Source organism: Danio rerio, chromosome 21, assembly GCF_052040795.2.
Source record: "Danio rerio strain M-AB ecotype USA chromosome 21, GRCz13ab, whole genome shotgun sequence".
NCBI lineage: Eukaryota > Metazoa > Chordata > Actinopteri > Cypriniformes > Danionidae > Danio > Danio rerio.
In genome coordinates, this window is record NC_141041.1 from 29,982,676 (window position 1) to 29,998,341 (window position 15,666).

Below are 15,666 nucleotides of genomic sequence, written 5' to 3' on the forward strand. Positions count from 1 at the left end.
TATCATATCCTAATATATTAATTATATGGAGGAAATGAGCTCCACGTTTAAAACTTTTAACATTTTTCTCTGAGCAAAATCAATAATTCAGGGGGCAGTTGACCTAAGGTCTAGGGAATTGGACTTGTAATCGAAAGGTTGCGGGTTTGGTCCCAATTGTTTGGTTAACAAGAGTCATTTATTCAGTAAATACTTGCAAATATTAGGCCTAAAAAATGCATTTAAAAAGCAGCTGGTATGCAACGTGCTTAAGAACTCGCACAAGACAATGGTTAGTTTGGGCTAAAATGTCTTGGACTATAAAAACCATCTACAGTTTAGTGAGTCAATATTTTTCTGGCTTTATTGGTTTAAGTTTATCAAGTAAAAAGTTTTTGTATTGTATGACAAATAACAGTTAATGCTGTAAAAATAAATATTAAATGACACATTTCCTTTGATAATTTTCATATTATAACTTGTGCCTCTCTTGATGGTTGAATGCTAAATGAATCCAATCCATGTTCAATAAAATGAATTTAATGGAGAAAATAACTAGCTAGTACTGTATGAAATTAGAAAATATCAATATCAGAATTGGCCAAAAGGGTTCACTTTGTTGTATCTGCTGAAATAAATCCCTATTGGTAACATCAAATTACATATCTTAAACTTGTAATCATTTTGATATATTCCGTTTGCTGGTTACTGGCCATAATATGATTATGGTTATCAAGTGAGAGTATTGGAGTATAAGTTTGCTTACTCTGTATGGTTTTGAATGGGATCTGATGTCGTTTGCTTGTGTTTGTGTAGAGACACACCAGTGTTCTGCTCTCTCATTAATGGTGAAGGAGAGGTGGTGGATTTCCTTAGACTTCCTTATTTCCTGAAGAGGAGAAATGCATGGAGAGAAGATGAACGAGAGAAAAAGGTAAGAAACAGAAGCCCTCAGAATGATTAACTGCTTAGTTGTTTGTTAATTACATTTGATCATTTGTTTTTAAACTACTGCTTGTTTTGTAGCAACAAGATGTTGAAAACCTCAAAAAATTCCTCCTCAGTAAGAAGCCACATGTTGTTGCTGTTTCTGGGGAGAATCGGTGCGTTTATCATTGCTGAATTTGTGATTTTGAACCTTCATAAGAGCTTCACATGCTAATATTGTGTTTGCATGCATGCAGTGATGCGCATATGGTGATGGAGGACATCAAGCGCACCATCAGTGAGCTAGAGCAGAACTCCTCTCTGCCTGTGGTGGGAGTGGAGTTGGTGGACAATGAACTTGCTGTGCTTTATATGAACAGCAAGAAGTCTGAGGTCAGTGGAGTGAGAGAAACGCATCTTACACACAAAACCGAAGTAGGATCTTATTCTTACGTTTTCATTGTCATGCTGTTCCTCGCATAGGCGGATTTCAGGGATTACCCACCTCTGCTTCGGCAGGCTGTGTCTGTGGCTCGCAAAATCCAGGACCCACTAGTGGAGTTTGCCCAAGTCTGCAGTACTGATGATGACATCCTGTGTTTGAAACTGCATCCCCTGCAGGTAAAAGCGCATTCCTGCCTCTCATGGCCTGCCTTTTGACATTTATACTTAAATGCTTTAGAATTGCTCATTTGCGACAGTTCAACATTGTGATGACTTTTAATATTCTTAATAAACTTTTATAGTATTGAATTGGTTTTATTTTCAGCTTTTATTTTCATTCTGAGTTTAACTGAAAATCTTTTGCTTTTCATTTATTTAACTTTTCATTTTTCTAATAAATTAAGTTTTTAGTTCTTTAATTTTGTCTTGTCATATTTACATTTAGTTTTAGTTTGAGCAAATTTGCATTTGTTAGTTAGCAATTTTTTATTTATTTTTTGAGAAGGCTTAAGAACGTTGTTTCCAAACCAATTCTCAAATTATTAGTCTCCTTGTGAAATTATTTATTTTTCAACTATTTCCCACGTGCTGTTTATTGGAGTTTCAAAAAGAACAACTTTTTAAAAATAATAATTGTAATCACTATTTTTTTGTCTTTTCCATGCTGATGGTACATAATATTTTACTAGTTATTTTGCAAGATACTAGTATTCAGCATTAAGGGCATTTTAAAGGCTTAATTAGGTCAATGTTTTTAACTTGACAAGTTAGATTAAATGAGGAAGTCATTAGACAACAATGGTTTGTTCTGTAGCCAATTAGGTGGAAACAATCTTAAGGCTAATAACATTTAATTGTGAAAATAATTTTTGCTCTGTTCAACACACTTAAATATTTAATAAACGCTTAAAAGGGCTAATCAGCTATGTGTATTTTCATTTTGTTGTTCCTCAGGAGCATGTAGTGAAAGAGGAACTGCTGAGCGCGCTCTACTGTGAGTTCATAAACCGAGTGAATGAGGTTGGTGTGGATGTGAACCGAGCCATCGCTCACCCTTATACCCAGAGCCTGGTCCAGTACATCTGTGGTCTCGGACCAAGAAAAGGCTCACACTTGCTTAAGGTGAGACATTTTCCTAACATCTCAATTATACTATTCATTTTATTTAGTTTTATTTCAAGTGAAGCATTAAATCAAGTGAAGAACATTAAATCATCTTCTGCACATTTCCATTCTCCCTCAGATTCTTAAGCAGAACAACACTAGGTTAGAGAACCGAACCCAGTTGGTCACCATGTGCCATATGGGGCCCAAAGTCTTCATTAACTGTGCTGGATTTATCAAGATTGACACAGCCTCTCTTGGAGACAGGTAAGATGTTAAACATAATGTGAGTGCAGCTCTTCTGAGTCATGCTGCATACAGCCAGAGTAGATAAAGTGATCTAATCTTTCATCATGCAGCACTGACTCCTACATTGAAGTTCTGGACGGCTCTCGAGTTCACCCTGAAACATACGAGTGGGCACGTAAAATGGCGGTGGATGCTCTAGAGTATGATGAATCTGCAGAAGATGCCAACCCAGCTGGAGCACTAGAGGAGATTCTTGAGAATCCGGAGAGGTTAAAAGATCTGGATCTGGATGCCTTCGCTGAGGAGCTGGAGAGACAGGTGAGCTTTGGGATTTAGTCTTGGTGGCCATTTTTCTAGTTTGTGATGAGATGAGTTTTGTGAATCAAGGCATTGATATTAAATGGATAGTTCACCCAAAAATGAACAGGATTTCTAGTAGTGGTGTGACAAATCACAAATCTCACGGTTCGGATCACATTATGGGTTTTTTTTTAGTCAGGGATCGGACCTTTTTTTGAATCAGCCAAAAAGGGGAGTCGACAAATGTAATTAGCTTTACATTTATTACAAAGGCAGCACTGCAAGACACTAGGGCTGTGCAAAAATATCGATATATCTAACTGTCTCGATAATTTATTTCACGATAGTGTATCGATTGTCCAACCTGAAGTATCGATTCATGTTGTGCCAAACAACCTCCTACTTTGCTCTAGTAGATGTCGCAAACTCGCTATCAACAAAACGCTTAGTATGGTATCAGCAGTAAGCAAGAGTGAGCATAGTGGAAAATATAAAGGAGCCTTCTGCTTTTAGAGCTGACGTGTGGCTGCACTTTGGCTTTAACACTATACCAGAGTACTGAATTAGACAAAAAATGCCATTTGTAAGCTTTGCAAATCTATCTTAAAATATTCGGGAAACACTACGAACTTGCGTTATCACTTAACAAAACACCAGGCAAATGAATTAGCGGCACTGCGACCTCAACCGAAACCTCTTGATTCAAGGCAAACTACACTGTATAACATCATCAACAAGCTTCTGTTTGCCTTAACTAACAATGCAGTTACTGAAAACTGCATAGGAAGAATGGGACATCAATTGGAAGGACCTGTCGTTGTAACAGACAACGCGTCAAACATGACCGTGGCAGCACAGCTGGCCGGCTTGTTGCATGTAAAATGTTTCGTGCAAGCCATAAATTTACCTTTATCTATTTTGTGTCTGACACATTAAATATTGCATTTTAAAATACTGATTTATTTTAACATGCTAGCATATTAATACCAGAACATAATAACAGAGCATTTTCACGCACCTGCAGTGTTTAGCACAGAAGAGCAGATTAAACTAAATAAAATAAATAGGACTGTCCTACAGTATTTTCACTTAAATAATTAATTTATATTACAAAATGAAAACACTGACTGATTCTTTTTAATAACTGGCATAGGCTGTTTTTTTTTTCCAATCATAGTTTTTTTCTTCCGTCAAATAAAAATCACAGACTTCCTCAAATTGCCCGCTTCACGGAAAATATGCATTTATTTAATGACCCACTGTTATTATATCACAAAACCTTTTTACATTTTTAATAAAAATCATTATTTTAAAGATTATGTCTTGCTGTATGGTTTCCTCTCTCCCCCTCGCAGTTCAAATGCGCGCTGCGGTGATGAAAAGACTATGACAACGCGTGCATATGTTGACATTTTGTAAATAGTTTTGTTGTTTAAATATGATATTGCATTAATGTGCATACATGTTTTATAAGCTGTAAAATAAAAGGTAAAGCCTATTAGTTGTGTTTATGACGCAGATCCAGGTCAACATCAGTGCTGGTTTGGCATCAACACGTCTGTATCAAACAGCAATATTCTTCTTCCATTTTGCTTCTTTGGCAAATATGTCTGTAGGCACGGGTTATACATTATCGTCCCGCAAGTTAACAAGTAGGCTTATGTCTAGCAGTTAAAGGGCCATGAAACCCCCTCGTTTCAGCAGGGTGTTTTCACACCTCTACTTTGGAAAAAGTCAGAAAAGTGGGCGTGTCCAGCTCTGTTTAGGGGGGAGTGTCGGAGGAAGAAAAGAGGCTTGGTGTGGGATTGTCTATTTGGGCGCGCTGAATTTAAGAGTCAAAACACACAACCACAGCGGACAATGTGACTGTGTTTACATGGACATCTGTAGTCGAATTATTTGCCAGATTATTAAATGGTGGACTTTAACTGCAGTTTGGCTCTTTCATTCAGGGAATTCATTCATGTCCCTCCCGACAAACGTGATATTTGATTCGAGGAACTGCGTGTATTTTTCATGCAATGTTTGATACTGCACGGCGAATGAGAGAAAAAAAAACTCAGCATTTCCCGGAAACTTAGATGCACACGGCAGGTAGTCAGAAAGCCGCGTGTGTTATTCCGGTCACAAAATCCAACACGGGGTTATAGTTTGGTTGTAACTGTTAGTGCTAACTTGTTTACACTCGGTGCAATAGTTTGTTTGATACGAATAAAATACGAACTGAATAAACAAAGAGCACTGGTCGCTCACTTACCAAATCTGTAGAGACAGGACAATCCACAGCAACTAGAGCCGTGTCTTTATTTAGAGGAGACTACAAGCGAATCCGGATCTCAGGGTTTGCAGATGAGAACAGCTCTCAGGTAAACAATGATCCTCCTTAGACATGTAAGTTATTGTTGTCGCGCGTCGCGTACACTGTTAATCCACACGGGACGCCAGCTGCGCTCTCACAGAGAGAAAATGAAAACAAAACTTAACTGCAGCAAACTATAAAAGCAACACTTCATGCTTGTTTTGTTAATACAACGTGGCGTCTCTGCCATCTACATTCTGACAGTAATGAATATTAATGAAGTTGCACAATAGAGCGCGCTGATTGGTTTGAACCAAGCCTTACTCATGCATTAATGCAATCTCTCTCTCTCTCTCTCTCTCTCTCTCTCTCTCTCTCTCTCTCTCTCTCTCTCTCTCTCTCTCTCTCTCTCTCTCTCTCTCTCTCTCTCTCTCTCTCTCTCTCTCTCTCTCTCTCTCTCTCTCTCTCTCTCTCTCTCTACAGATTTAGGATTAATCTAACAGTAAAAGAAAAGTACAGAAAGTACTTAGAACATAGGTTGTTAAAAGTGCTTGATTAAATTTGTTTCCACAATTGTACTGTACTGCTGTCAAAAACACAACAAAAAAAGAGAGAAATTCTTCATTTAAAAATCTTAAATTAAATCTTGTAAACGGACTATGGCAAATAATACACTTAATATGCTGGCGGTGTGACAAAGGTGCTTGATTTGAATGGTGCTTTAAAAAGCCTTTTTAATCCTCTGTTTATGAATGAGTGGGAACCCCGAATGAAACCTCCTCACCATTACTCACACTCAAGTGGTTCTAAATATTTATAAACTTCTTTCAAAACAAGATATTCTGAAGAATGGTGGAGAAAAAGCAGCTGTATACATTCATACAGTAGTAGAAACACAAAGTACTATGGATATCAGTGGCTGATTATTTGTCGAATATTTTTCAGTATATCTGTAGATACAAGTCAAACAGGGTTGGAACAAGTGCAGGATGATGTAAATGATGGATGAACTAAATAGTTTGGTGAACTATTCCTTTTACATGAGTTTATTGTGACTTACTTGTATTTTTTTTTTTTATTGAGACCATTTCCTTTTTTTTTATTTATTTTTTTAAGTGGAAACCTTACCGAAGACATTTATATATATATTTAGCATCACCTACTTGTGATCTGATGGACAGAAATGCATCTTAATGCCAGCTGTAAACAGGGCCAGTGTTTCATAGTATACCCTCATTGTTTAATGTTAGCAGGCTTCAAACGTAACTGATTTGAACACGTACTTAACTAGACATTTTTCTATCTTTTTTAGGGTTATGGTAATAAGGGAATTACACTGTATGACATCCGAGCAGAGCTCAGCTGTAGATATAAAGACCTGAGAGCTCCATACAGACCTCCCAACACAGAGGAAGTCTTTAACATGCTCACCAAGGAGACACCTGAGACTTTCTATATTGGTAAACCACTACTTGATTGCTTTTAGAAATGATAAAGGATCGTAATGATCCATGCTCTGTGATATTTATGGTGATATTTTTGTATTTTTAATATATAATGTAAATCTTTGTGCATCTACAGGTAAACTGATCACCTGTGTAGTAACTAACATCGCACACAGACGACCACAAGGTGAGAGTTATGACCAGGCCATCCGTAATGATGAGACTGGACTCTGGCAGTGTCCTTTTTGCCAGCAGGACAACTTCCCTGAGCTCAGTGAGGTGGGAAGCTTTTCTGATATCTTTTTAAAGGAATGAGACTGTTCATTTTAGCTTTTGCACATCAGTGAATGCTGTTACCATGGTGTTGTGTATTTCTCAGGTGTGGAATCACTTTGACAGCGGCTCCTGTCCTGGTCAAGCCATCGGAGTAAGAACTAGGTTAGATAACGCCGTTATGGGCTTCATTCCAACTAAGTTTCTTAGTGACAAAGTGGTCAAGCACCCCGAGGAGAGGGTCAAGGTGAGTTAATCTAACATCATCTGGCATTGTTCACTATAAATGCTTTGCCTTACAAAACACTTGTGTGTGTTTCTCTTCATTTAGCCTGGCATGACCGTGCACTGCCGCATAATGAAGATCGACATTGAGAAGTTCAATGTAGATCTCACTTGCAGAACGTCTGATCTGAGCGATAAGAACAACGAATGGAAACTTCCCAAAGACACCTATTATGACTTTGATGCTGAGACAGAGGATGTTAAACAGGAAGAGGAGCAGAAGAAGAAACAGCAGAGAACCAGTCAGCATTGATCTTCTTTTAAGAGCATTCATTATCTTTATTTTGTGTGTGTGATCCAAGTATGACTTTTTTTTGTGTGTTTTTTTTCTAGCTTACATCAAGCGTGTGATTGCGCATCCATCCTTCCACAACATCAACTTCAAACAAGCAGAGAAGATGATGGAGTCCATGGACCAGGGTGATGTGGTGATTCGACCGAGCAGTAAAGGGGAGAACCATTTGACGGTGACGTGGAAGGTGGCAGATGGGATCTATCAGCATGTGGACGTCCGTGAAGAGGGCAAAGAAAACGCCTTCAGCCTTGGACATACACTCTGGATTAACACTGAGGTGAGCTGTTCCTACGGCTCCAGCATACATGAGGGCTGCACAATATTGAAAAAATACTACTACAAAAAATTGTATATTTAGTTTCTTGAGAGATGTCTAAATGTAACCGTTTGCACTGCACTGCATGATTTCAGTACCCCTGTTTGGAAATAATTCATTATTTTAGGATTTTTGGATTAATGTAAGGACCTCGTGTCTGAAATACAGCCATGTCTCACTGTTATATACCAGGGTGGTCCACACTCGTTCCTGGAGGGCCAGTGTCTTGCAAAGTTTAGTTCCAATCAGACACACCTGAGCTAGCTAATCAAGCTCTTACTAGGCTTTCTAGAAACATCCATGCAGGTGTGTTGAGGCAAGTTGGTGCTAAAATTTGCAGGACACTGGCCCTCCAGGACCAAGTTTGGACACCCGTGCTATATACCATTACTCTTTGTTAAACAGGGCTCGAAATTGTGACCATTTTGGTTGCATATGCACCCAAACTTGAATCTATGCGACCTCATAATATATTTGGGAGTATTTGTGCGATTGCTTATTTTGGTTGTAGTGTGACCTGTTTTGATATTTTTTTTTTTTTCAAATGTGCTGAATCGGTCTTCCTTGCCGCTATATTGGTTCATAATAGCTGTCAATCACTCGAGGCTTTTTGCTGTCAGATGAGAGCAAACAGCTGAAGAGTGAAAAATACCCAGGTTTGCAAACCCCACCTAAAGTTACAAATAATGGCGCAGATGACAGGGATCATGTGGTGAATGTTGATCCGAGATCAATGGAGTGTTTTCAGAGAAAGTGTCCGAATCTCAATGCGTTACATTCACTGCGTGTTCAGCGCAAATATCCACTAAATGTAAAATATTACACTGTACACATCATCGCCTAAGAAGCTTGCCTTTAATAAGTTTAAACTGAAACTGCGGTGTATAACTAAGGTATTGCGCCAGTGCTCATCGCAAGAATCCTGCTCTGCCCCACTCATGTATTGGGCCTGCTGACACCCTGCTTTTTTCCACAAACACAGAACAATGGAAATTTGTGCATAACAAGACTGAGCATTTAAAATGACACAAACCCAAACCAAAACTTTTAAAGAGTGATGGAACTGAGACTTTTCTTACTTTCTTTTGTCATTCTTTCTTGAGATTTATATTATTTTGCTATTTAATTACTGATTACTGCTTTTCAGCATTCAGCCTTGAATTTGAGTGATTTATTATAATATTTTGTTTTGTAGCAGAAATATTATTTATTAAATTGACATGCATATGAAAACAATGGTGCAAAATAATTATTTCTAACTGCAATGCTTCATTTGTTGGATGCAAACCATAAATGTATTTTTCATACAGTAACAGTAGGACTTTTTATAGCAGATAACTCGCATTAAAGCAAAGTCAAGGCAGCATGATATTGAGAAATGTAATTCATTGTTAGTGTTATTGTCGTCATCATCATTAACGTTCTATAATTATTAGACATTCATTTTGGAATTATTGCACAAATATTAATAAGTCCTCACAGCATTAGTTAGATAGTTGTTTCTGTTTTTTGTTAGTCCTAATTGATGTTGTTTTCAAATACAATAAATCCCTTTATACAATTTGCAGTGGTGCTCATTCATGTTTGGTGGGTGCTCCTATACTTTTTCTTGTGCTCCTAAATATTTGAAGTTAATTTCGAGCTATGTTAAAGTTATAAAATATATTATAAATAATAATTTCTTGTAGCTTGAATGTTTTAAATGAACTTATAATGTGTGCACAACTTTAAAAATCCCATGTAAATGAAAAACTTTTGCTTTGTTTTGGACGTAATCCCTAGATCACTTCCATTCTGAATTGTTGTGCGTTTTGTTTTATACTTTCTTAAATCTTTGAAAAGTGCAGATGAAAGAGAAACACCATGAATGGTTTATTTGACGTCTAACAGTATATGTGGTTGTCTGCAGGAGTTTGAGGATCTGGATGAAATCACAGCCAGATATGTCCAGCCCATGGCTGCATTCGCACGAGATCTGCTCGGCCACAAGTACTTCCATGAGTGCAATGGGGGCGACAGGAAGGTGATTATTCTGATTAACTACCATCTGTTCATTTAATCTTGATTTATACCCTCATTATTGACCTTATTCTAAAATGCGGAAGTGCGCCTGTTTTCGCGATTGTCTTAGAACTTGCGTTTCAGTCGCCTATGGGAGAAATGACTAGGAATAATAAACGGCAAAAAACGGTCAAACTACTTGCTCTACAAACAAATGTTTGCATGACTATACAGACCAAGTAGAATAATATAACAAGGACATATCAGTTTGCAACATCAAACAGCGAAACGAGCAGTTTTTAATGTCTAAAAATGAATGGAAGTGAATGAGACCGGAAGTCTCGTGCCAAAAAGATTCAAATGGCAGCGCCCGCTCGTCTGCAGAGAATAAGGTCAATATAAAAACAGCAGACATTTATTACAAATAAGATGAAGCATGCATTTATTCTCTTATGTATCTTTTCAGAAAATGGAGGAGCTTCTAGTAAGGACAAAGAAAGAAAAGCCGACGTTCATCCCTTACTACATCTCAGCATGTAGAGACCTGCCTGGCAAATTCTTGCTGGGTTACCAGCCTAGAGGGAAGCCGAGGTAACACTCACTACCCCACCAAAGCAAGACACAGGTCACACAGTTCAGAATATTTTTTCAATAACATTTGCTTTTGATCAATTTTGCAGGATAGAATATGTAACCATCACTCCAGATGGCTTTAGGTATCGCTCGCAGATATTCCCTACGGTCAATGGCCTCTTCCGCTGGTTCAAAGATCACTACCAGGATCCTGTGCCAGGTTAGAAGTCTCCATCTGCACCCCAGCTCTGGCCTAACATTGTTGTTCTTTCTTTTAATGCAGTGTTGATTTGTCTGTAAAGGTGTGACGCCAGCCAGCAGCAGAACGCGAACGCCAGCATCAGTAAACGCCACACCTGCCAACATCAACATTGCAGGTTTGACAGACACACTTGAGTCTCCACTGAAAACAGAAGGGATTTCTAAAACTTTAATCCTACTCATAAACAAACCTGTATCTTTTCTTTCAGACTTGACTCGAGCTGTGAACTCTCTTCCACGTAACATGACGTCCCAAATGTTCAACGCAATTGCAGCGGTTACAGGGCAGGGCCAAAACCCCAACACCACACCGGCTCAGTGGGCCTCCAGCCAGTATGGCTACAGCGGCGGCAGCAGTGCAGGAGGAGGAGGAGGCAGCAGCAGTGCTTATCATGTATGACACCTCTTTGACTTTTATTCATTCTTTTTTTTTTTTTGGTTTAGTCCCTCTATTAATCCGGGATCGCCACAGCGAAATGAACTGCCAACTTATCCAACATTTGTTTTACGCATCAGATGCCCTTCCAGCTGCAACCCAACATTGGGAAACACCCATACACTCTTGCATTCACACACATACCTAATTTACCTGTACCGCATGTCTTTGGACTGTAGGGGAAACCGGAGCACCCAAAGCAAACCCACGCCAACATGGGGAGAACATGCAAACTCCACACAGAAACGCCAACTGACCCAGCCTGGGCCTCTGACTTTTTATCCTATTAAATTAAAACTTAATTAAACTGATTTAATTTTTTTCTTTTCATGTTTTCCAGGTGTTCGCAACACCCCAGCAGCCGATGGCGACACCCTTGATGACGCCCAGCTACTCTTACACCACACCAGGCCAGCAGCAGGCCATGACCACACCACAGTATCCCAGCAGCACACCACAGTCCTCACATGGACACCATCAGCATTCATCTTCCACTCCATCATCATCTTCATCGAGAGTGAGGACGCCACAGCCCAAGTGAGTACTACTGTGAATCTGAATGTCTTCACATTCAAAATGTCAGATGCCATTTGTCACATACACAATACGAACAACATTTTATGACTGTCCTTGTTAAGACAGGTTTATACTTCTGCATTGAGTGATTGGCGTGACCCACTGTGCCTGCCTTGCGCGTAGCCGTGCATTTATACTTCTGCTTGATGTTTGTGTTGCTCTGCTGTAATATTTCCAATACTTTAGCTGGCAGTAGGTTTTTATGTTCCTCTTATGTAGTGTTTTCTTATGGGTGTGTTTTTTTTTTTTCTGAACGCTACCTTAATGTACAACTAGCTAAAACTTGCTCATTCTGAGGCAGGAACTGGTGTGCAACAACTTTAATTATAAGGTAAACACAAAACAACAGTTTCCATCTGGAGCTCCTTCATAGGATTTAACTCTTGTAAACACTCACTCCAATGGGTTCGCCCTACCAAGCTGACCAATCACAGAGCTTGCACTATGTGTCATTGCGATGTACAGTTCTATTTTTTTGAGAGGTGTGCGTCAACGTCCGCATTAGCCACAGCGAGAGGTATGTGACTGCAATGGACCATATGTGCGTGCTTGACACAAAAGTGTAAATCAACCTAACCCTAACCGAACCATATCTGGGTGCTTTTGACTCCCATTTCCCTGTTTGTTTGACAAGTGTGAGTTCTCCAAAACGTTCCAGTAACAAGAGGTGTGCCAGAGTGTGATTTAGTTGGGTTCAGGCGAGGTACACTTGTGGTGTGAGTGCAAAACACACCTGAACCCAAAACTGAAGACCCGACATCACTTTTAAGGGACTGTTACATATGGATTTATTAATCATTCTTACTTTTCAATGAAAAGTGGTGGATCTGGTCAGCACAAGATTTGAAGCCGTGTCACTGCATCCTAAACGACTTAAAATAATAAAAAAAGAGTATAACTAAAGCAATCACCACTGTACTGAGTGAGAGCGCTTCAAAATGAAACAGTCGCATTATTGATGATGCAAGCAATGCTCTCAAAAGGTAAAATTGCAGGGTGAGTGCAGGCCGAGTGAGAGGGGGGAGGGGCACAATCCTCCCCCGGCACAGTTCAAGACAACTGTGCCTAGTGTGAGTGTAATCTGTTCAAATCATGTGGTGACAGTTGATTTAGTATTATACTTAATGTAGTTGTTCCTTCTGCTTATTAGCGCTAATGTGTTGTCATGGCAACGCTGGTAAAATGATGACTTTCAATTGTTTTAAAATCACTATTATAATTTAAGTCAAATTTTAAAAGTCTTACAAATTTGTACTTAGTATTATTTAAGAAATTAATGATAATTACAGAACAGTTTTGGTTTTGGGCAAAGTGGATCCAGAATGATTTTTCTTTTGGTGCATCTGTCAGAGAACAAAATATACATATACAACCTGGAACTTTTTTTTTATTATATGCAAAAAAATTGATGTATTGTTTGATAAAATGTGAACTCTGGGGCCTCATGTACAAAGACTTGCATGGAGTTAATACTAAAACATTGCGTGAGGACAAAGCTGTAAATGTGCGCACACAGTAAAAAAATTCGGATGTATAAAACACTGCGTACGCGGAATCCAATGCAAATGTTTTTTGTACATCCAAATTAACATGAAACTGAGCACACGTGGATGAGTGCAAAACCCCTTCCTGCCTCCTCCCCCTAATGAATATATAATATATTTTATTTTATAGATATATAGTGACGCAGTTCCCTAGTGAAATTAAAAATTGAATGATGAGATGATGGGCGTGACTTGTTTTTTCTACTACAGGCTGATTGGATGTAGTAAAGTAGGCATTTCATTCAGAAAGATCAGGAAAATGGTTTGGGGAGAGTTAATACAACCTAACAGATTCGTCCTTCTCACCATTTCTGTATGTTGTCATAGTGCTGTCAAAACGAACAGTTGGAGGGACGTTGTTAAGTATGTTAGCTCCGCCCCAATATGCCCAGACATAATCTAACAAGTCAACAAAAAAAATAAACATGAAGTGCATTTTCAGATTTTAATTTAGATAACAAGGGCAAACAATTTTTTGTTTTTAATGACATACAGATGTGATGTTCACAAAACTAGCATGCGAGCTAACAAAATCAATACGGTTAGTTGATTTCATGTGGACTTTAAGTTAGTCACCAAAACTCAGTGGATTGTGTATGCTTTAACCCAGGGGTGTTCAAACTCAGTCCTGGAGGTCCGGTGCCCTGCAAAGTTTAGTTCCCTCAATCAGACACACCTGGGCTAGCTAATCAAGCTCTTACTAACTTTCTAGAAACATCCTTGCAGGTTTGTTGAGGCAAGTTTGAGCTAAAATCTGCAAGACACCGGCCCTCCAGGACTGAGTTTGGAGACCACTGCCTTAACCTATTTGTTTAAATCCTTTGACTTGTTCAAAACAACAGTGTTAAATAGCAGAATATGTTGCTCCCATATTACACTGTAAATAAAGCAATCAAAATGTTCTCCCTGCAATCTATAAATAATATAGCAGCGTCTGTGCTTAAGCCATTAAGGAGTTACAGAGTGAAGTACTAAACTTCTATGCTTGTGCGTTTGTGTTCTCTGCAGGGCGAGCTCTCACACCGCCGTGGATTGGGGTAAGATGGCTGAACAGTGGCTACAGGAGAAAGAAGCGGAACGACGGAAGCAAAAGACCCCCCGCATGACTCCCCGACCGTCCCCCAGCCCCATGATCGAGAGCACACCCATGTCCATAGCTGGAGATGCCACTCCATTGCTAGACGAGATGGACCGATAGAGCAGGGCTGAGAGAAGTGTCATATAGAAGTTCATCCACATCCATCCCTCACCCTCCGTCTCTCGCGCTCTCTCGCTGCTAGAAGTATTTGATTCAGAGTCATTCAGAGCTACTGATACAAAGACAAACACTTGAAACGTGCTGACGACAAACACACTTAGGAAATGGACCTACCATACAAGTTTGTCACGAGGGTTTTCTTTTCGTTCTTTTTTTTTTTTAAGGCTTTTTTTGGTTTTTATTAAGTAAATTTGAAAGGAAAAGCATGAGGCGCTGCATGATCGTGCCCACAAGACCTGGTGTTCGATTCACAGTATGATCATTAGTTCAGAGCAACCCACAGAGCTTTTCGTTTTTGTATTTGGCTTTAAACGGTGAAATAAAACCCTGTTTGCGTATTAGACAGAGCACTGTAATGATTCAGAATCAGTGTTCTGTTTTGGCTGTTACGAGGATTAAGCACTGAAGAGATTTGCGAAGCTGCTTAGCTACTAAAACAATAGATGAAGTAAGTGACGATTATTAAGAGATCCTGTAAATGTTGTGTTTTTGTGGACTGTTACAGGATCTTCCACGTTTTAATTTCTAAACATTGAGGAATGATGGTTTTAAGGTTTGCTCAGCCCATTCATTTAGATGTTCACCTTTGAAGCTTGTACATTATCAACTGATCTATTGTGCTAAAAGATATTAAGACCCTGAACGGCTTTTTTTTTTTTTGCTTCTCTGGTTTGGGGGCTGTTTGTGTGTATCTTTGCTGGCTGGACTTCCTGAAGGTGTCGCACACATGCAGTCGTCTTTCCTTCATTTGTCACTATAGACAGAAATTGTGAGATTTAGGCAAAAAGAACTTTATTAACAGGCTGTGACAATATTTTCATGCAACAAACTTTTTTTTTTCTTTCACCCCTTATCTAGTAGAGTGTGTCTGACCTGATCATGTGTTCGTTTAGCACTGAGGCTTTGCTTTGCCTTCAGGTCAGGAAATGAACTCGGTGTCTGAACCCTTCTGTTCAGTGTATTTCACTGCTGACCATTTCATTATTTTTTCTTTGATAAAGTTGTCCCAATTAAACCTGAATCTGATTCGTGTTTTTATTTGTGTTCAACTGAGAGTTTATTGATGATCTATAGAGATTTGAGTAAGTAAAGGAAAGGTTT

At 39.0% G+C, this 15,666-nt stretch overlaps 1 protein-coding gene across 1 annotated transcript in view; it reads left to right on the forward strand.

The window, feature by feature from the left end:
* supt6h (SPT6 homolog, histone chaperone and transcription elongation factor) overlaps window positions 1-15,580 on the forward strand; it is a 28,380-nt gene extending 12,800 nt beyond the window's left edge. Inside the window, 19 exon segments of the mRNA NM_145118.1 lie at window positions 796-913; window positions 1,006-1,082; window positions 1,164-1,299; window positions 1,390-1,527; window positions 2,305-2,472; window positions 2,594-2,721; window positions 2,814-3,021; window positions 6,615-6,762; window positions 6,884-7,026; window positions 7,127-7,267; window positions 7,352-7,547; window positions 7,639-7,877; window positions 9,826-9,939; window positions 10,384-10,508; window positions 10,598-10,710; window positions 10,793-10,867; window positions 10,961-11,145; window positions 11,528-11,724; window positions 14,316-15,580. Of these exon segments, the coding sequence (NP_660094.1) occupies window positions 796-913; window positions 1,006-1,082; window positions 1,164-1,299; window positions 1,390-1,527; window positions 2,305-2,472; window positions 2,594-2,721; window positions 2,814-3,021; window positions 6,615-6,762; window positions 6,884-7,026; window positions 7,127-7,267; window positions 7,352-7,547; window positions 7,639-7,877; window positions 9,826-9,939; window positions 10,384-10,508; window positions 10,598-10,710; window positions 10,793-10,867; window positions 10,961-11,145; window positions 11,528-11,724; window positions 14,316-14,505 (2,839 nt within the window). The 3' untranslated portion in view covers window positions 14,506-15,580.
* The last annotated feature ends 86 nt before the right edge of the window (window positions 15,581-15,666 follow it).